Below are 20,946 nucleotides of genomic sequence, written 5' to 3'. Positions count from 1 at the left end.
TTTCCGGATCCCTTATAAAAGAAAACCTGGGTAGAGGGCTTTCGGCCCCAGCTGGTGTCAAACCGAGAGCGGGCTGCGGGCGGGAGAGAGGTCGAGTTTAGATTTCCTCGACCCTTCCTTACAGTGAACGTTGTCAATCTGCTCCAGAGTTTTACTCTTTTACCCGGAGCCTCGAAGCAGCACCAGCAGAGGACCACTGGTCATACTCTAAGTTAGAGGTTCTTAGTCTGGGGTCCCAGAGCGCCAAGAAAATAAGTGCACAGTTTAGTTTCATCTGAAACTGTTAAGAACAGTCTCAGTCCAGCCTCCCACTTTAGATGTTCTATCTTCTGCCTCTTGGAATCGGCGACTCAAACGCGCCTCTGCCCCCGCCCCCGTCTTTTCGTTGCCACGATGCAGTATAAAATATAGACCCTTGGGTGAGGAATTTGCTGGTTATTGGAGAGTTGAAATATGCCAAATCTAAAATATCTAGAAAATGTCAGAGAGCTATATACACAAGTGCGTAAGCCTATTCATTCATAATAAATGGGGAGGAATGCCCATTTTGAATCATTGTATATATATATATATATATTTTAACTTGTATATATCTTAAACAGATATAATTGGCTACTGATTAACAAAATAGACTCTATTAAGATTTATAGTATATCATATGATGTATAAAGGAATACTCCATCATAAAAAGTAAAAATTGCTTATTTTTGAAATAAGATAATTTTAGGATTTTTTTCCTTAGTAATCATCACATGCATAATGATTAATTATTGCATGCATTAATTTATTAGGGTTCAAAGTAATAAGTTTTACATTGGTTTAACAAATATTTATTGAGGACCTGCCATGGTGTCTTTACCTCCTAGAAACTTAAAGTTTAATGAGAACAAGGATTCCTAAATAGTTATACCTAGAGAGCTGACATTGTACACTATGTTTTCTCTACAGTTTTTGATATGTACTTTTTAATAGTAACATTCCACTTTGCTGAAATATTAAATGTTTGCCAATTAGCACCTCTTATATGGATAAAACTTTTATCATACTTAAAATACATTGCATTATTTTCTTCTTCCATCATAAAAGTGTGCCAATATATATTTGCCCATTCTATTTCTTGGTTGTCATGATTGTCCGATTATTAATATTTTTATTCACTTTGCACTCTTAAATCTGTTTACTTTCCTAAAATTTGTAAGTTAACTTTAAATTTAAATTAAAAATATATATATAGATGACTCCAGAATGGCTGTACATTGTGTTTTCTTCCCGTATTTTAGACTCCAAATGGTTTCTATTTTTTTTTTCTTTGCTGAAGACATCTGAAAATATTTTGTAGATGCCTTGTGATTAGTAACATAGATGCATTTCTCCCCTATCTTTCTCCTTTTCTTATCACAGTCAAACACCAATTTTTTTTAAATACCTACTTTTCTGTGGCTGGCCTCATGTGGGGGAAAAGTATAAGACAAGGTCTTTGCCTTCCAAATGATTACAGTTTAGATGGAGAAACAACATATAGGTAACTGTACCATAAGGCTAAATGTTATATAGCCTAAAGATGATGTCGATAATAAAGACCAAGAAAGTTCAGAAGAGGAAAGGAATGTTTCATGGAAAATTGGGAAAAAAATGTTTCATGAAACCGTTAAAATCTAATTCTTTGCCTGTCTGTTTGTAAACCACACAGAGCCCCATAGGAGTCTTAGATCCTCTTGGGGAAATCTTGTGGTAGACTACTAGGTCAGAGAAGAGAACAAGTCCTGAGGGGAAGATCATTTGCGTCCTGGTTTACCCAGCTCTCTAAGCAACTATTATAATCTTTATTTATTTCCTTATGACTGAGAAAAAAATTATATTAATCACTTGTCTCCATAAAATGTGTTTTTAGTACTGGGAACGCCTCAGAGAATTCCTACCCATACAGACAGGTATGCCCAGCAATGTTGTATGTACCTAAACCTTCTTTGTTTCAGGAAGTTTGGAGCATGTGAACACACTCTCAGTCTTGATGAGTTCCAGCATGTGGTATATTATGCAGAGCATTCAGAGTAAATACTCTCTCTCAGAGCGCTTAATCCGAACAATTGCTGCCATCCGTTCCTTCCCACATGATAATGTAGAGGACCTCATCAGAGGGGTGAGTGTACGGTTATTGACGCGAGAGTTCTTTGGGAGGTAAAGTGGAAAATTTTCTCGGGGATCCTAATAGATTACGGATTTGCTGCTTTGACTCAGCACAAGATCACAAGGAGTTATGATCTTTTTAAATGTGTTAATTAACTTGTTCATTAAAATACATCTTACCCTATGATTTGCTTCTCCCCGTCACTTTGTGGATCAAATATTTTTCTTCAAGAAACATTTTTAATGACCACTAGTTTAATTTTCTTTGTAAAAACTCTAAATATGGTAAAAATGGGATCCTATGAGCTCAGGGTCTTCTGTACATTTTGTACTAAAGGGCGGAGGAAGGCAAGCAAAGCAGAGGTGGTTTTCAATTCCTTTGTGAGCTTTTTCCATCCCTAGGTTATGATAATTACGTTAAGAGAATTCACTTGCCTTCTGTGTTAACAGGTACTACCTCTAGTTCATCCCTAAAAGAAAAATCCATGGTAAATTGTGACTAAAGAAAGTACCTCAACTATCCATTATCTATCCATTGTTATTCAGTAATTGTTATAACTACTATCCTAGAAGATCTTTGATACCTTCTTCTTTATATTATTCCGTTGAAGAGAAATTACAAGGTAATTTTTTGACTACTGGAAAATGCATCCAGATTTTTACCTCTGTGCATTTTTTTTTTGCATGGGCAGGCACCGGGAAACGAACCCGGGTCTCAGGCATGGCAGGCACGAACTCTGCCACTGCACCACCATCCCCGGCCCTGTGCATTTTTTTAAAAACAACATCAGGATCCTTAAGTACAGCCTGGAGCTCTCCAGCTGCTTCAGATTTATGTAATCCAACTAATACAGTGTTAGCTGATTCTCACAAAAGCAGTATCAGAAGACTCAGCAGGAGAAACTTTGTCACGTTCTAATTCTAGCTTTACTGCTGAGTCATTCAGTGACTTTGGTCTGACTGTGTTACCTCCATCTCCTTGATCAAACTTGGAATAGAAACAGCAATGGGGCTACGTGGCAGAGAATGCTGATTACTAAAGGCTACTTTGAAGATGCTTATAAATAGAAATATAGCATTAAGATGACCCACGCCTACTGTTAGTGATTGATGGTTATGCATTGAATGGCAAAAAGAGCACACCCTCCTAATTCTCCTGGCCTCAGACAGACAGACTCATTTAACTGATGTTTTCAGAGCCTGCTGGTCATAAAAAGTAAATTGCTGTCCAGCTTTTGTGCCTGATAAGGTTCCCACCACTTTTATACATAAGAATAGGTCCTCAATGATGTCCAGAATACCGTAAAGCAGACTTCCTTATGGAGAAACATAATAACGTGATTTAAAGAATTGATGTTTCCCTTCATTTATCTTCAGTGTATTCCCTAAGTTTGGACATTGGAATTATAATTTTATTTATTTAACATAACAATGGAAACTTGGAACCAGTGGTGTGTTTTTGGTATAGCCGGGGTTAGAACTCTCTTTCCTCCTAGACACAGTTCTGAGTGTTGTCCCACTTGGTGAGGAACGACACTGATAGACATTTCCTTCTGCCCGTAGGGAGCAGATGTGAACTGTACCCATGGCACACTGAAGCCCCTGCACTGTGCCTGTATGGTGTCGGATGCTGATTGTGTAGAGTTACTCCTGGAAAAAGGAGCTGAGGTAATGTTTTTAACACCTTCACATTAATAATTCACTCAATCATGAGTTTCATATTTTCTTAAACTTACTCCCAGTCTCACCTTCTAACTCATGGTAACATTGGGCATAACCAATATTAAAGCAAAACATAATGTTAAATATAAAATGATTTTAAGGATTTCTCTCCTTAGCCTTTCTTCTCTTTAATTTAAGCTGGCAGTGGCCCTAGGAAGGAGTTTTTATCTCCCCAGCTCACCTCTGGAGGTTGTTTATTTCCATTTAATCCTCTTATTGCCTGTTAACTGTGCAGACATTGTAAGTGCAGAAGCTTCTTAATTCTGACTAAATTTAAACTGTTTGAGTTGTACTAGCAGATGTGTACTTCTAATACTCCTGTCACTGGGAGATGAATATCATTAGGCAATCCTTCCTCAGGATTGGGCTACTGGTGCTATTTCTGCTCACTATTTTCTGTTTTAGTATATTTTGTTCCCGTCTTCTTTATTATGTGAATATCGCAAGTTAAAAACATAGGTTAATTTTTTAGTGTACCCTTGGCATTGGCAAGAAGTAGCATAGTATAAAGAACAGTTAAAAGAATAGATTTCATAGGTTCAAATTCTAGCTTTGCCAACTCCATCTGTGTGACCTTGAACAAGTTACTTGAAAACAAAAAACCAAACAAAAACACTCTTTGCCTCAGTTTCCCTATCTGAAAAATTGCGACGATACTCGTACATTCAAAAGGTTGTGAAGTGTTTTGAACACTGTAATGTAGCAATTGCTAAGTAAGTGCTTGTTAAATAAATTAGAAGTTTGACTATTTGTGAGCAACTTGAAAGTTCATTTTCCGAGACGGAGATTTGACTTATACATGCCATGAAACTGACGTGTAGGTCCCAGAATTAGTGGGCTATAAGCCTACAGGACAAGCCACTCATCATCCTTATCTCCACACAGTCATGATCTCTACTCATAATCTATCCCTTAATTTTTGTAATAAAAACTTATTTTATAAGTGACCCTGAAATCAAAACAATGATTAATGCCAGCAATCAAAGTGAAAATAACCAGCAAAAAGATAGATTTTAGCCAAATAGAAGGCTGTACTCACTGTCTGTTTTGTTTTTTTATGCTTTATGGAGGAAGATCATAAGCTATTTATAAATGTGGAGTTTGAAGTCTTTATCTGTAGCCTTCACAAATTATAGGTGATACTGACTCTCAGCAAATCAGCTGCTTTTACAGCATTGGCAGATTTGTGTTTTTCCCTCCCTTCATCCAGGTTCTCTTGTGAACCCACAGCATAGTCTTGAAAGGGACTGACTTAGTTTAACAGCTTGCTCTCTGTATGGTTAAAGCACACAGCAAAGCTACAGGGGCAGAGCTTTGGCCTCATAATTTTTCAATCTGGTTGCCATTAGCCTCAGGATAAGAAAAACAATCCCAACCTCTACTTAGGCTTCTATGTTGAAGCTGTTCTCCAATATATGTCTTTCAGAGTAGTTATAAGGACTTAGATTTCATCTTCTCATTGCTTACTCCTTACTTTATGGTAGAGATTCTAATGAATGGTAGGTAAATAAAGTAATATAGCAGCAAAAATCTAAGTAATGCAGACCAGCAAATAAATGCAGGTAAGAGAGTGTTGGTTGTTTGGAGACAGTTATTTTCCTATTTACTTCTAAAATCATTATATCTCCATCTGGGAATTGTTTGTTGATACTCTTGTTCAAAACATTACCTAGCAAGGTATTGGGATAAATACATGCAGGCTTCTTTGCTGCCCTCCCATCTTCCTCTCAGTGGTCTGTCTACTGTAATATAGTTCCTCCCTCTTTACAGGTGAATGCCCTGGATGGTTATAACCGAACAGCTCTCCACTATGCAGCAGAGAAAGATGAGGCTTGTGTGGAGGTCCTATTGGAGTATGGTGCAAACCCCAATGCACTGGATGGCAACAGAGACACCCCACTCCATTGGGCAGCCTTTAAGAACAATGCTGAGTGTGTGCGGGCTCTCCTAGAGAGTGGGGCCTCTGTCAATGCCCTGGATTACAATAATGATACACCACTCAGCTGGGCTGCCATGAAGGGAAATCTTGAGAGTGTCAGCATCCTTCTTGATTATGGTGCAGAGGTCAGGGTCATCAATCTAAAAGGCCAGACACCCATCTCCCGCCTGGTGGCTCTACTAGTCAGGGGACTTGGAACGGAGAAAGAAGACTCTTGCTTTGAGCTCCTCCACAGAGCTGTTGGACACTTTGAATTAAGGAAAAATGGCACCATGCCACGAGAAGTGGCCAGAGACCAGCAACTGTGTGAAAAACTGACTGTTCTGTGCTCAGCCCCAGGAACTCTAAAAACACTCTCTCGCTATGCTGTGCGCCGTAGCCTGGGACTCCAGTATCTGCCAGATGCAGTGAAGGGTCTTCCACTGCCAGCTTCTCTGAAGGAATACCTGTTACTTGTAGAATAGCATCGAGATGTTTGCACCATCATACAGTCAACTCTGGGTGAGGTTTTTCCTTGCAGTACTGTCTCTTTGCCATGGAAAACAGGAAAAGCAGTTGTTTCTGTTGTGTGGTTTATAGATTTTGAGGCAACATGTCACAACTATAACCTCCACACTACCTCCCCTCCCCAAGCCAAAAAAAAAAAGACAAACAAACAAACAAAATCCCTCACTTTTGTTTTCTGTTTATTGCTTACTTAGCTTTATATACTGCACCCTGCAAAGGAGATTCCCCCCACCCTCCCCTTTTGGGAAAAAGTCAGCAGCGCAACTGAATTTCTATAGGAAGATGGAAAGTATTTATAGAAGTGTATTTGGTTTTCCTTTTGGGAGATGATGATTAACCCTCCAGAAGAATCCCTGTAGAGCACTTTAATTAGTCTCAAGAAATTTAAGAAAATCACAATTCCAGCTAACAATTGCAGCAGGTAGAAGGTACTACAATCTTAAATGGTGTGCAGATTGAGAAGTGGGCTGAATGTCATGTCACAGGGCATTTAAAAGGGACTGGCCTCCCTGTTCCCCATCAAAAGAGAAAAGAATCTGCCTCTTCCATGGATGTGCCTAAGGGTTACAATAGTTCAGCAGTGTTATGTCAGAAAGATTGTCTTGGCCGCTTTCCACAATGGTAGAAGAGTAGATCCTAAGCAGTACTAAGACTTCCAGTTTTCTTCTAATAGTCCTCTTTTGCTTCTTGAAAGCCAGTTTGCTAATGGGCTTAGCAAGCTTCTCCTACACCTTAGACTAAGGTGTTTGCTCTAGCAGGGGAAGAGTATGTATAAGCTGGGCTGCCTTTGTCTCCTTCCCTATGGAATGCCTGCCTTGCTAAGAGTTTATTTTTCTTTCAGTTGCTTTGAAAAAAATTTTTTTATTGATTTATACAAGACTTTTAGGGTGGGGGGAAGAGCTTGGGATGGAGTAGGGAAAGAGGTAGAAAAAGAGTGAATTTGAGATAACCTACTTACCCAGAAAAGATGTTTTGTCACCAATATCTAGTGAACAGTATTCTTCCTTTTCATGTTCTTAAACTAGATCAAACTGTTAACTGATTTAGTGACTTATGTGCAAATTTGAAGGACTTTTTTTTAAGCTGATAGGTAACTCCAAACAATATGAAATCTGTTGACAGCTCATTTGAAAAAAATATGTCTGGTTTTGCCCTTTTGTTGTTGGTGTTCTTGCCCACTTAAGAAAAAAAGAATAAATAGTTGTAAAAGCAAGGTTGGCAATTTTTCTGTTCTTCTTTTCTCCATTTTTTCTAGGAAGCAAGTTTTCCCCATGCTTTCCAGAAAAAAGTTCTTCCTTTCCTGCCTGGATCTTCAGTATATCTTTCCATTCTAACCTCTCCCATTAGCAAGTGATTCTGGGCATTAGCAGAGTGAATGGGAAGATTTGGGTAGAATAATTTGAAGACAGTTCCCCTTCCCTTATCTCCCGAGTCCCCCTTGGAATTATGGCTTTTACATTCTCAACTCCAGCTGCACATTAAATCACCAAAGGACCTTTTTAAAAATATCAATGCCATACTTCACTCAAGACCTTTCCCATACTTGTTTTTATGGATGGCAGTAATACTCTGGACAGGCAGCAAAAGTGATATACTAGAGGTAATTCCTTCTTCCACCCCTGTAAAATCTTGAGATGCCTTCCTCCTTCATCAGTAAGTGAGGAAACTGTAGGTTGGAACAGTTGTTTCAGAATCTCTTAAGGTGGGCTGGGGGGGATCAGTGGGCTTTTCAAGTTCTCTAGGTGCTTCTTATGTGTAGCCAGGAGTGAGAACCATTGCTTTAATTCTTGTTTATTAGAATAACCTATGGCAGTTTTAAAAATACCAAGGCCCAGGCCCTACCTCTACAGACATATAATTGGTGTGAGTGGGCCTGGACATCATTAGTTTAAAGGCACCACAGGTAGTTCTAATATTTAGGCTAGGCTTGAGAACTGCTTTAGGTGTTATTTCATTTTTCATCAGAGGCACTGTTATTGTTCTGAGGAGGAGAAATATTTTGTCCATGTGGAAAAAGATGTTACCTATTTTCTCAGTGTCTTCATAATCACACATGCAGTTAGTGACTGATCCCGTTTAGAGTTTAAACACAATTTCACTAGGTTTTTTTTTTGTTTTCTTGCTCTGTGGAAATGGCATTTTCCTTTCTAGGTTTTGTTTGTGTTTTTTCGTGATATCTTTCCTATGCTTTTCCCCTCTTCCCCAGACCATATTATGATCAGAAATTTCTTACTCTTTGCAGTGATATTTTTCTTTTGTGATTAGCGTTCTGTGCTACCAACCCTCCCCACCTCATCATCTTCTCAGAGAAACAGATCTAGGATTAAAGACACAAAAGAGGACCTACAAATTAATAGCAGATAGCACAGATTCAGATGAATGCCTGAACTTTTCCTTTCCCTCATTTTTATAGCTCTTGTGTTTTGTTGGATTTGATGTAACATGGCTAAGGAGGAAGGATCATGGGGAACAAGGATGGGTTTTGAAGTCAGAACTGAGTTTCCGTCCTAGTTTTGTAAAGACTAAGACCTGGGACACATTTAATCATGCTGAACTTGTGTTCTCATCTCTGCAGTAGGGCTGTTACCACCCTCCTCATCAGCTATTATGAGGATTCAATGATAACATGTAGTTAGTTTCTCTTTCTCTTAAAGAACTGTACAGAGTATTTAGCTGCTTTAATTCCCAACTCTTAACAAACAAACCTTCCCATACCCATTTTTAGGAATGGCAGTAATTCTCGGGACAGCCAGCAAAGGAGAGTTGTACTAGAGGTAATCCCTTCTTCCATCCTTGTAAAACCTTGAGACTCCTTCCTTCTTCATCAGGTAAGTGAGGAAACTGTGTAGGTTTGGACAAATATGTGTGTCTGTGCTGAGAGCCAGGATCTGGGTACTGAAGGCTAATCTTAAACCTGGCATTAAAATAGGGCACCTATCAATTTTGGGTATAGTCTCTAGTCCCAGTCCCTAGGATCAGCTGCATTATATGGGCACTTGCATAATGAGGAAGAAGCATAAACTGTTGTTAATAAAACAGAAGCTGCAGCTGATGAGAACTGGCATTTTCCTTGTGAAGATGACAACTTAGGAAACTAAACTTGTACACAGTGACCAAGTGGCATTTATTAGTGTAGTTGTAGCTAATCACTGTAGTAAATGTAATAGAGGAACCAAGACTCTGTTATCACAAAAAAGAAATAAATAAAGCTTATTTTTAGGAATATTCTAACCGAGTAACTGAAATCTACCAGTGGTACAGAGGAGCTCAGTCTTGTGACAGATGAAGCTTGGGTAGAGTCATAAATTCTACTTAAAAGGAGTTTCCACTCCCTGGCCCCTTTCCCAACTCCCTGGCCAGAGCTCATCATGGCTGTAGTTACAGAATGAAAGGAAACCTAATGAAATATGAGCTAAAACACTGAGAATATGGGGATTTGACCAGGTATCTATTCCTCTCACTCCCTAGAGGTTTAAGCGGGAACCTCCCCAGACCTCTTCCGACTGATGTGCTCCAGGTGTGCATGATCTGAGGTGTCCAAGTCAATCTCATACTTGGCCAGGATTTTGAGGATGGGTCTCAGCTTCAGCCACCACTGTTCCTTAGGGATGCGGTGCCTACAGAAAAATGAAGTAACTAATGATGTAATCTTTTATATCACCCCAATCAATAGTGAACAGGTTGGGAAGAGTAGCTGTTGATACTACCAGTGAAGAAACCACTCCAGTTAGGAGATGTACTCACTCAAAATCTGTCTGGTCCTTCAGCTCAGTCACTGGTTGAAAGACCAGGGCCCTCTTACGCATCCCCAGAACACAGCCTGAGTCTGGAGCATTGGCAAAGATCCGCCCTGCATTACGGGATGGTCAGTCAGCTTCTATACTGTGGAACCAGCCTTTATGGATGGGCTCACCTTATCATCCTACCTACCATTACGGTAGCTCTCTTTGATTTTCCCAGACATCCAGTTCATAGCCTTGGCTCCCATCTTAGTGGCAAAATTCCTGTCAAATGGAGTTGGGCTCCCACCCTGGAAAAAGAATCATAAAATTTACAGAGGAAAGAGCTCTAATGAAGTGGCAAAGATATCCAGATACACAGAGAGATCAGAAAGAACTGGCCCAGAATTACAGCCAGAAACAGAGATCCAGAAGTCTAACCATGGAAAGGGTGAACTGACACGGTACCAGGCAGCAAGGAGAGCTGGCCTGGCAGATATGACCATTTACCTGGTAGTAAGAGTAACTAGTTAGTTAAAGTAAAGGGATGATCAGTCCCACAATTCCCTCTTTTAATCCCAGAGCAGCCAGATCCTGTTCACTCATTTTTAGTTTTACTGGTCACTGAGGCAGTTCCTGACTCTCTTCAGCCTAGCAGCTTCTATCCACAGAAGTCTTCCTTGTGGCCCAATCTGGCTGCTTTTGGTAGAACCTCCAAATAATATAAAATATCATCTAGATTTTCTCTAAACTAAGAGAACATAGTAAGGAAGTAGGAAACAAGGAAAAGTAGAAAGTAGTTAACATTTTATCCAATAATACTTCATTTCCTGCAAGGGCTGCTGAGCTCATTTAAACCAAGATATTGGGAATCATTTGAATAGGGAAATGTTAATGCTTAAGAGCCATCAGCTGGGGACATCTGAGATGAGGGAGAGCCTCATACCATTAGTACCGTCTGTGAGTGATGCCTACTTTGGGTGGGAATTGAGTGGGAGCACTAGAAAGGGATTTCTTGCTCCCTGAAACCTCAGTTTGTGGAGACAGAACCCCGAACCAGGAAGGTACCTATACTCACTTGATAGGTTTCTTATGAAAGCCACCATAGTACAGGGGAAAAAGCACAGGACTAGGCTCATTCTGGCTCAGACCCACGATTGATAAGTAGCCCCAAAAACTTTCTCTTCTCTGGGCCTCATTTTCATGATCTAAATCAGTGGTTGTCAACTGGAGATGATTTTGTGCCCCAGGGGACATGTATGAAGAAACTTTTAGTTGTCACACTGGAAAGGTCCTATTAGTATCTAGTGGGCAAAATCTAGGAACACTGCTAAACCATCCTACAATGCACAGAACAGCTCCCCACAAGAATCATCCAGCCCAGAATGTCAGTAGTGCAGAGGCTGAGAAACTCGGCTTTAGGTGAAGAGGATGGACCAAAATAAAGATGTTTTGATTCTACAACTATAAGAGATTGTGGACCCATTCTCCGTGTTGGCATTGACAGCCGCCAGCAGACTGGAAAAGGCCAGTGGGAACCTCAATGGCTATTCAGGGTGATGGCTGTCTGATAAAGGACATGACTGGGGTATGTCTTCCCTACCTGTTGCATGTGGCCAAGCACATTCTTCCTGCTATCGAAGATTCCCTTACCCTCCTCGGAGTACAGGTTGAAAATGAAGTCAGTGGTATAGTTCTCATTGCACTTCTCATTCCTGCCAGGTAGAAACCAAAAGCCTGTAACTTCAGTTATCTCCCCATCTCTCCACCTCCCTTTTGCCTTTGTGGACTCTGTTCTTCCATTTTCTATCTCCTCCAGGGTCCAAGGGATAGGCGTCCCCCTCCCTGTGTATCTACGCAGTCCTCAGAGTGTCCCAATCATAGCGCCATTCTGTGAATTAGGCCAAAGCCTGACTATCTTTTTTCTTCACTTAGGAACAGTGGATAAGGTACCTTAATACCAAGCCTCTTTTCACAGTTGTTTTCATCTTTTGCACCAGATGGTCAACATTCGCCTGAAAATGAAAACAGTAAATTCTAAGCCTAGCTCAGAGTCGATAAGAATGAGCAAGTGCATAAATCTCTCTTCTCCCACACAGGCCTTTCCAGGAGGGGAGAGGGATGTGGAAGAGAGTTGTTAAAAATTTTTGGCCTGAATTGTGTTTAATCCCTTTAACAACTTCAGGGCAGACTGAAATTTGAACCAAGATGTAAAACAAGACAGGCAGAACCCAAAAAGGGAAAGTCAGCAATAGCTGTTATAGCTGTTGGCTGTCAGTTTTTACCCTCTAACCACTCTCCTCCAATCTCCCTTTCCAGGGGTTTCTGGTTCCTCTTTCCTCAGAGGACTGTCTCTGTTCACAGTGCTAGTCTTTAATGGTTTGCTTGTATGTACAACAGAGGTTCATCTGGAAGGAATATATTCCTTCATTTCAACTTTGAATTGAGGTTTAAGGAAGCAGACTTCCACCCTCCATTCTGGGTGGCTGGATTCTTAGAGCAGGAGTTATCACTCATCCTGCTGCTCCACTACCTTCTGGCTCCTTTTTTCCTCCAGTAAATGAGGACAGTAATAATACATGTCTCAAGAGGTTCTTAGGATTAAATGAGGCATCATATATTAAGTGCCTAGCAGGGCATTTGGCACAGAGTGGGGGAATCATGCACATATGTTCCCTTCTCCCTTTTCCTTGGGTTTCAAAATTTAAACTTTATTCACAATAGAGAACTTAAGTCCATTTTGGGCACACATTCTTCCTGTATTTTCAGGAATTTTTTCCTAGACTTTGTTTTTCTTATCTTTTCTGAAAGAAAACCCTTCTTTCAGTTTTTCCTGATTTTATCAGAGAATGTTTAGAAATCCCAGGAAAGAACAAAAAAAAAGAAAATGAAGACATCTCATTTTCTTAAGTATTACAGTCATCCCTCTGAAAGCTTCTGTATGTCTCTAGTTTGCTTATCAAATGCTTCTTTCACAGATTGCAAAAGGAAACTTCAGCCCAACTCCTTTAAACTCAAATTTCAAATTAGTGGAATCTGAATTAATGGGATTTTGTGGTAGTCCTTGGCACATGGTAAGGCGCATTATATATTAGTTCCTAGTATGTACAACATGACTCCAATTTTTTTTTAAATTTTATTTAATAAAAAGAAGTTGTCTGTTCATAGAAAAAGGAAACCAGAATCTATAGGCCAGAGTATTCTTAATGATTATCTTTAGATAGAGGGATTTTCAGTGATTTTCATTTTCTTTGTGTTTTTAATGTCTTTTTATTGTCTTTGTGCTTTCCACATTTTTCTCCAGTGACATCAGAGTGTTCCTCTCTAAATTGACAAAAACAAAGTCATTTTGTTCCAGTAAACTGGAAGTTTAAAAAATAAATATCATATGGACTTTTATGAAATAGGAGTCAGAGCCCCACCCCTGAGCTCCACTCCCTCAAAAATGGAATGAAGAGTCCAGCTTTGGAAACAATGGAAATCTGGAGGGATGGCATGATGTAGTGAAGATCACCAACTTTCTCAATTAGCTAAGCCACCTACTGACTTAGGAGTACAGAAAAGCATTTTTCTTTCTCTAAATCTTTCTCATCTGTAATAGAGAGGTAACATAACATCTCCTTTGCACGTCTATTATAGAGATAAAATGCAAAAATGCATGTGAAGGTATTAGCAGTACACCACATGGCTCAAAATGAAAAGCTGTGGTTGTGAATGCAAGGTAACATAAGAGATAATGTCTGAGTGCTCTTTGTGTAGACTCCTTGAAGGACTCAACTCAGTTCTCTTGAGCTCTAACAGCTTAGGTCAGTGTGGGGACAGTATGGATAGACTGGGGCAGGAGAGAGCTAACCAACAGGCTGTAGGTAGTTTTTACCTGTAGGTCTCGGATGGTGAAGGGCTCTTCAAAAATGTAGGCAGCATCAGCCCCAGCTGCCAGACCTGCCATGGTGGCTAAGTAGCCACAGTAGCCGCCCATAGTCTCAATGATAAACACCCGACGTTTGGTACCTGCTGCTGACTGCTTGATGCGATCACAGGTCTGCAAAGACAGTTGGGCTCAGTTAGAAAGACAGGGTGTCAGGGATTAGATTCTCATCACTTTGCTGGTCCTTGCCATTAACCCAACTTAGGAACTGTTTCCTCCCCACTTGCCCCCAGGGTGGCTGGGTCCCTAGACTTCTTGTGTTTCAGAGCCAGCAAGCACATATTCTAACCACACTAAGGAACTTGTCCCCTGGGAATAAAGTTGTATCTACCCTTCCTGTTGCTCAGAACAGGAAAATTAGGCTGTATGACCTCAGAAAGGTTAAAAAGAAAACCTTCTGTTAAATAAAGTCCAAATAAATGCCTAGGATTGAAGAATTCTTAAACATTTGCCACTTAGTTTGTACAAAAAAGTAACTCCCTTTCCTTATTTCTAGGACCACACTACCCTGGGATTATAATCATGGTCAAAGGGAATGGGAAGTGATGGGGGACTCTCACGGTACAAATGGTATTCAGTGCTGTGTCAGCCCCAATGCTGAAGTCTGAACCAGGGACATTGTTGGAGACTGTAGCAGGAATGACCACAAATGGGATACAGAGCTCGTCAAACTGCTTCCTGCCCTCCATCAGTTCCAGGCCCCCTGTGTAAGCCTGAGAAGAAGAGAGCAGTAGGGACACTGAATGAGAAAGAGGGAAGGTGGCAGGAAAAGGAAGAAATGGTGGGGGGCACTCACCTCAAAGCCCCCAATGATGACAAGGCCCTGAATGTTAAACTTAGTGATGTTGGCACTGATCTGCTCGAAGCTCTTCTTGGGTAGAGTCCTAGTTTGGGAGGAGATTTGGGGAAGAGACAGCAAAATTGAGGAACAGATGAACTTGAGTTGGAAGGCACTTTGTTCATAATTTCTTGACTTGTGCCCCCTTTTCTTAACCTGCCCTCTCGCCCCTGTCCAAAGAACAGACACATACATACATGGGGCACTAAATGGCTTGAGATGCTAAAAGATGTTTGGATGAGTCTGTCTGCCCTCGCTGGGGCATCCGTGAGCTTGACCGTAGATAATACAAGCAGACCCTGACCTAATGAGCTGATGCCCATATTCAAAGAACACTTTTAAGGAGTGATGGGGAAGAGGTGATCTTGTAATGCTACTTACCTTTTAGTCCCAAGTTTAGAACCACCTTGCCCAGTCCAACCACCAACATAGCTCCAGCCAACTTCTTCAATCTGCAAGGAAAGATCACACTGCTTTACCTCAGGGTTAAAGCACCATGAGGTCTCTGTGGTACTGATGTCACTTTGTGAATTCTGTCCCTACCTTTTGATGCCCCCTTGGTTAGAAGACTGACCCGAGGCATCTGCTTTTCTCTACCTCATTCCATCCTTATTGCTCATTTATAAATAACAAGCACCTACTTATGCCAGGCACTGTGCTAAGCTTTGGAATAGAGAATTGAATAAGATGTGTTATTTGCATTCAAAAGCTTCATCCCAGTGGCTTCTGTCTGTTTCTATTCCCTGAAATTAAGTATCTACCTCTCCCTGGGACCTGAGGAGGGGAAGATAGTGAGGATGTACGGAAGGAAAGAGAATGCACAGGTCACCCTGTATATTTACCCTCCCCATGACTGCTCCTTGACCCCACAATATGTGCCCTCCTTCCTTTTTATTCCCCATACCTGACCCTTGGCCAGGCCCTCGAAGCCATCATGTACAACCAGCACTCGGTTGCCCTGGATGAGGCCAATTCTCACAGTGGAGCGGACAGCAGCATTCATGCCTGCAGCTGGGGCACCCACGTTCAGCACAGCCACTGTATGTGAACCAGTCTGTAATAAGGAAGCAGAGGGAGATAGGAGACCAGTAAGGAAAGCAGAATACTGAGTCCCTTCCTGTCCTGCGTCAAGGACATCTGCTCCTGACAATACACATCCCTCTCCCAGGGAATGCCTGCACAGCTTGCTACCTCAAACTGTGAAAGCAACATTCTTTACTACAAATCAATAAATACTGACACCATCACTGATCTCAGAAATCATCATTATATAATGCAGAGACCTTCCAGGGTATGAGAATGGTATTTGGGGTGGTTAAGAAAAAACTATCTTAGTAGGGTCAGGGTCCTGCATTGAAAATTACAGTGGGAACAAAGAATAATTATATGGATTGAAGGTAGTACTTCATAAAGGAGAGTGAGTGAGTGAGAGAACCAAAGGGAGAAGGGAAGTTGCCAAACCTTAGCCACTGGGGGCCGGACATGAGCCAGAAGCTTGTATACCTCCCAGTTGTTCATGAAGCTCCTGTAAAAAGTAAAAGGATTCTTTAGGTCAGACGCATGGCCAGGATCCAAGGAGATACTACTGGTCTGAAGTTTTCCTCTTGGCATTAATTTCCAAACACATAGGCCAAATTTGTAAACACATAGCTTGGGCATAGCAGGGATTGGGCAGGGGCTGCAAAGGAGCTACTAAGTCATCAAACACTTCCTGAGCACCCCTCCACCAGGCACTGTGCTCAGCACCACAGTCGGAATGTCCCTTGCCTAGACAAATTTACAATCTAGCTAGGAATCCCATAAAGCAATAACAGATTATAAAAGGCTGCTTCCCGGGAGATCATTCCTGGGATAAACTGAGCCTTCTGGTCACTTTACAATTAATTTTGGGGGAAAGGAACTGTTGAAGAAACAATCTGGAGAGAAAGAAGTAGAGGTTATATTTTGGGTCTGGAGCTGTATAGATTTGGGACTTCAATTTTGGCATCTGCTTTCTGCAGCAGGCAAGCTTTTCAGTCATCTCCTCACCGGCCTCTCAGCTTCATGGCTTCATCAAATTTCTTCTCACTCATGGCCTTGGTTACATCTTTGGTCTGAGGGAAGAGCAGAGCAACAGTTACAACTCCACAGCAGGGTTCTGCACAGCTGACTTTCTATCCTATCCTCTCTGGACTTGTGATTGGATCCTGCCCATCCTGCCCCCAGATTTCTTTGCCTTCAAACTTTCACAGAAGTATCTTTGCTTTTCCTTAATTTTCTGAGTAATGAGCAGTGGAAGAAAAGGGTTGACAATGATACATTAGTTAGAATCATGGGCAGGTTGGAGGGGAGGCTCATGGATGTATAGCATTTTCCTTCAAATCTCACCCAGGTCCCCAGCTGCAAAGTTGTTTCTAAATTAATGAGAAAATGAAGAAGATTCTGCAAATAACCCAGTTAGGAAGAAAGGCTGATGTCTGACATGTGCTTTACAACCACTGATTTCTGCTCTGAGTTGATGTGGTAGCTTTTGGGCTCTTAAAGATACAGTTCTCACCAAGGGCTATAGCTTGCCTTGGCTGTAGGACTTTGGGACTCCTGAGTTTCAGAGAGAAGCGGGGCAGGAGATGGAGAGTACTCACACCGCCCTAACAATCAGGCAAGATATCCTGGCTCCTAACCACAAGGCTAGCTCTGTCATATCAAAGGATTGGTTTCTCTATAAAATAGCCATCATTTCCTGAGCACCCAATATTGTCCAGGTATCACATTAGACCATTTATATATAGTTTCTCCAATCTTTATAACAGCCCTCCAAGTGAGTGTTAGTAATTATTTTGGTTCAGAAAAAACATTTTCAATGTAGTAATCATGGAGAGACATAAGCTACCCAACCAGACCTTAGTAATATTCCCCTGCTTTTAATAAAGTTAGGAAGGCTATTTATCCCCCAAGTAAGATGTGATAAGAGGGTTAAAACTGAGGGTTTGAGGTTGGATATTATGCATATTGGGTATCATTATTAGAGAGAATGTAGAGTCTCCCATCTCCTTTAGGAACACTTTATGAACAAGAGAACTGAGGTTTAGTTAAAGAGGCTACAAATCCTATGCAAAATACCCTTGTGTTCTTTTTCCACATATCTCTCACTATTCTATGCTGCCTTTCAATCAGCTCCTGTACTAATAGCTTCAGAAGTTGGTCTTATGCCCCATGAGCTTCAGCTCAGAGGCTAGGGCTTGTGGCTATTAGGAATGGAGTTTGGGATAAATACTTACGACTTGGACACACTCCATGAGGGGCAATCGCACCGCCTGGTTACCCGAGAGGCTCACCACACAGGCTGGGGTATCTGGGGTCCCCTCTAAAAGCGCCATCACTGCTTCCACACCCATCCTGCTGCCCTACAGAAGCCCAAGGAACAAATACAGCCTGGCTCAGACCTCCCCATCTCCATGGGGCCTAGAAAGCTAGGGCACTTAAGGCCCTTTTCAAATCATGGGGTTGAGTTCCACATTTAAGGACAGCAGCCAAAAACTTACTTGGTTTTCTTCCCCACCCACATTTCATCAAAAGCTTGATGACATTTCCTCTTGCCATCAGAACCCCAACAATTCTGCTTTGTTCCAGAGAAACTTATTCACTATAATTAAGGGGATTACTGAGACTTAGTAATATTCCCTTCTTATTTATAAAACATGATATTGCTTCTTTCTTCCAATGACAACAGGATAAAAGAGTTCAAACAGTGTCTGAGGCTTGGTCTTAATAATTTCACTAATGTGTAAAGCTCTAAGATATTGGACCTCATTATTAAGAGACAGTAGTTTCCCATAATTTTTAGCAACAGAAGAGAGCTCTGTTAGGTATGGGTCAAAGATCACGCAGTGCTGAGGCTGGTGGAGGGACAGCAAAACCAACTGATTTATGTCCCTGCCCTGATGAAGGGCAGTCCTGTAGGGGGAGGATAGCAAGACTGAGGGTTCTAGGGCATGAGGGCCACAGAGCCCTGTGACTTACCAGGATTCGATCAAAAGCTGACGGTGTCCCACCCCGTTGCACGTGCCCCAAGACAGTGACCCGTGTGTCATATCCCAGACGCTTTACCACCAGCTGAAAGGACCACAAGAGAGCCAGAGAGAGGGAAATAACAGAGTCAAGGGGAGAAAACAAGCAGGGTCTTAGATAAACCATGGATGGCTTAGCCTCTTATCTTGTGATGGCTCCTGGGTGGGAGCAAACAAGGGGAAGGGGATGTACAGAAGGAGTGAGGGAAAGATACAATATTAGGAAGCTCAGAAATCACAGTGAATGGGACTAGGGTGGGTTTGGTGTCTAAGGCCTCTTTGGTTTCATTCACACTAACATTTTTGATGTCTTCTGAGGTGATTGGTTTTCCATTCTTGTCGATTGCACCTTCAGCCACAATGATGATGTTGAGACGAGAACCACGTGTCCTTGTCTGGTCAAGAACAAATGGAAAAATGGTCAGTGGAATGAAACTGATGAGTGAGAAATGGATGATAATTGGCATAGGGTAAGAGGTTTTTTAAGGACAAAATAAAGTGCCAGTACCTCAGTGAGCCGGCGACAAAGGTGTTCCTCCCAGTCATCATCTGGTGGACATTCAGGAATAAAAACCCAGTCAGCCCCACAGGAGAGAGAGGTAACAAGGGCCAGGTATCTGAGATGAGAACCAGAAGCATCATGCTAGATTACCCTACATAAAGAGTCTCACCCATATCCTAAAATTTTTTCTAGCCCCCATAGTTGGTGAAATGTCTAGGCATCCTCTATTTCATTGTTGGAGTAGGATAAGAACACCAGGGCCTTGCAATGACATTCTAGTCCTGAGGAGCACCTTCTACTCATCCTGCCTCAGTGGTTCCCAATCTCAGAGCCCTGTCTGTTCTTTTACATTGTGTGAGTGCCAGTACATACCAGATGCATGTACATGCCAGGACATGGACATATGTAAGGGAGGTGGAGTGGAGGTAGGGAAAAAGGGCAGCACCAAGAGGACACTGCCAGATCTGCTACCACCAAAAGACCTCTCTGGACTCTGGAAAGAGGAAAGGGCTATTGCGGGGTCCATGGAATAAACAAGTCAGGATGGAGATCTTACCCACAGTGCCGGCCCATCACTTCTAACACAAATGTCCTCTGGTGGCTGCAAGAGATTGACATAGGACTTAAATAGTTCAAGTGTCCTTATGGTCAGGATCAAGCATCTAGGCCAATTAAACTAGGCCTGGGAAAACAGAGCAGTAAAAGGTATCCAGAGAGGTCAAGGAAGGGAAGGAAAGAAAGGAAAAATAAGGGAAGAGGAGAAGACTGGACTAAACTGGAATCCTCTAGGATTATCCTAGAGTAAGCTGTTACCTTTCCATTCCCCATCATCCTACATTCCATACTCCACAGACTTCCTTACCTCTGAGCAGTGGTGGTGATGGCATCTACAATCTCTATGATACGGTGCAGGGCAGAGTCAGTGCCGATGGTCATATCAGTGCCACAGAAGTCATTGTCAATAGAACCGACCAGGCCTACGATGTTCAGGTAGCTGGACTTCTTAACCTCCTCAGCTGTGATCTTACCTATCAATGGGAAGCAAACCAGAAGCCACTGGGTGAGGTACCTCACATGCCCAGAAGCCACTGGGTGAGGTACCTCACATGCCCACAGAGCAAATTATTGGAGAGAGAAGAAACTGTAACCCAGAGAATTATACACAATGGCAGGAAAAGGAGGGCAAAAGGGATGGCAAATAATGCCTATTTGTGTCTGGGTAATGTCTTCATTCAAGGGGAGGTAAGGGTTGTCTATATGTGTCTATGTGTGTTTGTGTGTGTGTATGCACTATGAACACACATGTGCATGCACCAATGAGCAATAATGAATGAATAATTTCTCACCCGCTTTCTGGAGTTCACCCAACAAGTCACTCCACTCAGAACGGAAGGTGTCAGCCCCAGTGAGGCTGCCGTCACCCCCAATGACACACAGATTGGTGATCCCACGCTTCACCAGGTTGTGGGCAGCTTGGAGTCGTCCCTCTCGCTCTCGAAAGTCCTTGCACCGGGCACTTCCAATTACTGTGCCTCCCTTTAGTGAAGAGGCAGAAGTCAGCTCCCAGAAGACACAGTCAAATTTAAGCTCAACATGCTAAGTTTTCCTCTATTCCAAT

General features: G+C 41.8%; 2 protein-coding genes across 13 annotated transcripts in view; one reads left to right on the top strand and one right to left on the bottom strand.

Annotated features, from left to right (window-relative positions):
* The window catches only part of ASB8 (ankyrin repeat and SOCS box containing 8), a 76,851-nt gene that overhangs the window by 42,866 nt on the left and 13,039 nt on the right, over window positions 1-20,946 (top strand). For 4 of the 9 annotated variants that reach the window (XM_077170702.1, XM_077170697.1, XM_077170703.1 and 1 more), the window contains exons 2-4: window positions 1,977-2,140; window positions 3,691-3,795; window positions 5,620-7,508. In XM_077170702.1, coding sequence (XP_077026817.1) covers window positions 2,012-2,140; window positions 3,691-3,795; window positions 5,620-6,252 — 867 coding nt within the window. In that variant the 5' untranslated portion in view covers window positions 1,977-2,011 and the 3' untranslated portion in view covers window positions 6,253-7,508. Of the gene's footprint in view, window positions 1-1,976; window positions 2,141-3,690; window positions 3,796-5,619; window positions 7,509-9,020; window positions 9,943-20,946 lie in introns of those variants that run through there. The other 5 variants (XR_013179683.1, XR_013179682.1, XM_077170700.1 and 2 more) reach the window with 3 other exon arrangements.
* The window catches only part of PFKM (phosphofructokinase, muscle), a 40,496-nt gene continuing 28,945 nt past the window's right edge, over window positions 9,396-20,946 (bottom strand). For all 4 annotated transcript variants that reach the window (XM_077170692.1, XM_077170689.1, XM_077170690.1 and 1 more), the window contains 19 exons: window positions 20,675-20,864; window positions 20,191-20,356; window positions 19,885-19,929; window positions 19,335-19,443; window positions 19,126-19,221; window positions 18,780-18,872; window positions 18,038-18,163; window positions 16,809-16,873; window positions 16,242-16,305; window positions 15,685-15,834; window positions 15,162-15,232; window positions 14,739-14,826; window positions 14,503-14,655; window positions 13,892-14,056; window positions 11,968-12,029; window positions 11,618-11,729; window positions 10,226-10,325; window positions 10,040-10,145; window positions 9,396-9,912 (listed from right to left, as the gene is read on the bottom strand). In XM_077170692.1, the coding sequence (XP_077026807.1) occupies window positions 9,768-9,912; window positions 10,040-10,145; window positions 10,226-10,325; window positions 11,618-11,729; window positions 11,968-12,029; window positions 13,892-14,056; window positions 14,503-14,655; window positions 14,739-14,826; window positions 15,162-15,232; window positions 15,685-15,834; window positions 16,242-16,305; window positions 16,809-16,873; window positions 18,038-18,163; window positions 18,780-18,872; window positions 19,126-19,221; window positions 19,335-19,443; window positions 19,885-19,929; window positions 20,191-20,356; window positions 20,675-20,864 (2,106 nt within the window). In that variant the 3' untranslated portion in view covers window positions 9,396-9,767. The remainder of the gene's footprint in view (window positions 9,913-10,039; window positions 10,146-10,225; window positions 10,326-11,617; window positions 11,730-11,967; window positions 12,030-13,891; window positions 14,057-14,502; window positions 14,656-14,738; window positions 14,827-15,161; window positions 15,233-15,684; window positions 15,835-16,241; window positions 16,306-16,808; window positions 16,874-18,037; window positions 18,164-18,779; window positions 18,873-19,125; window positions 19,222-19,334; window positions 19,444-19,884; window positions 19,930-20,190; window positions 20,357-20,674; window positions 20,865-20,946) is intronic.

Source organism: Tamandua tetradactyla, chromosome 7 (genome assembly GCF_023851605.1).
Source record: "Tamandua tetradactyla isolate mTamTet1 chromosome 7, mTamTet1.pri, whole genome shotgun sequence".
NCBI classification, from domain to species: Eukaryota; Metazoa; Chordata; class Mammalia; order Pilosa; family Myrmecophagidae; genus Tamandua; species Tamandua tetradactyla.
The sequence above is the reverse complement of the archived record's forward strand: the minus strand, read 5'-3'. Positions and strand labels throughout refer to the sequence as shown.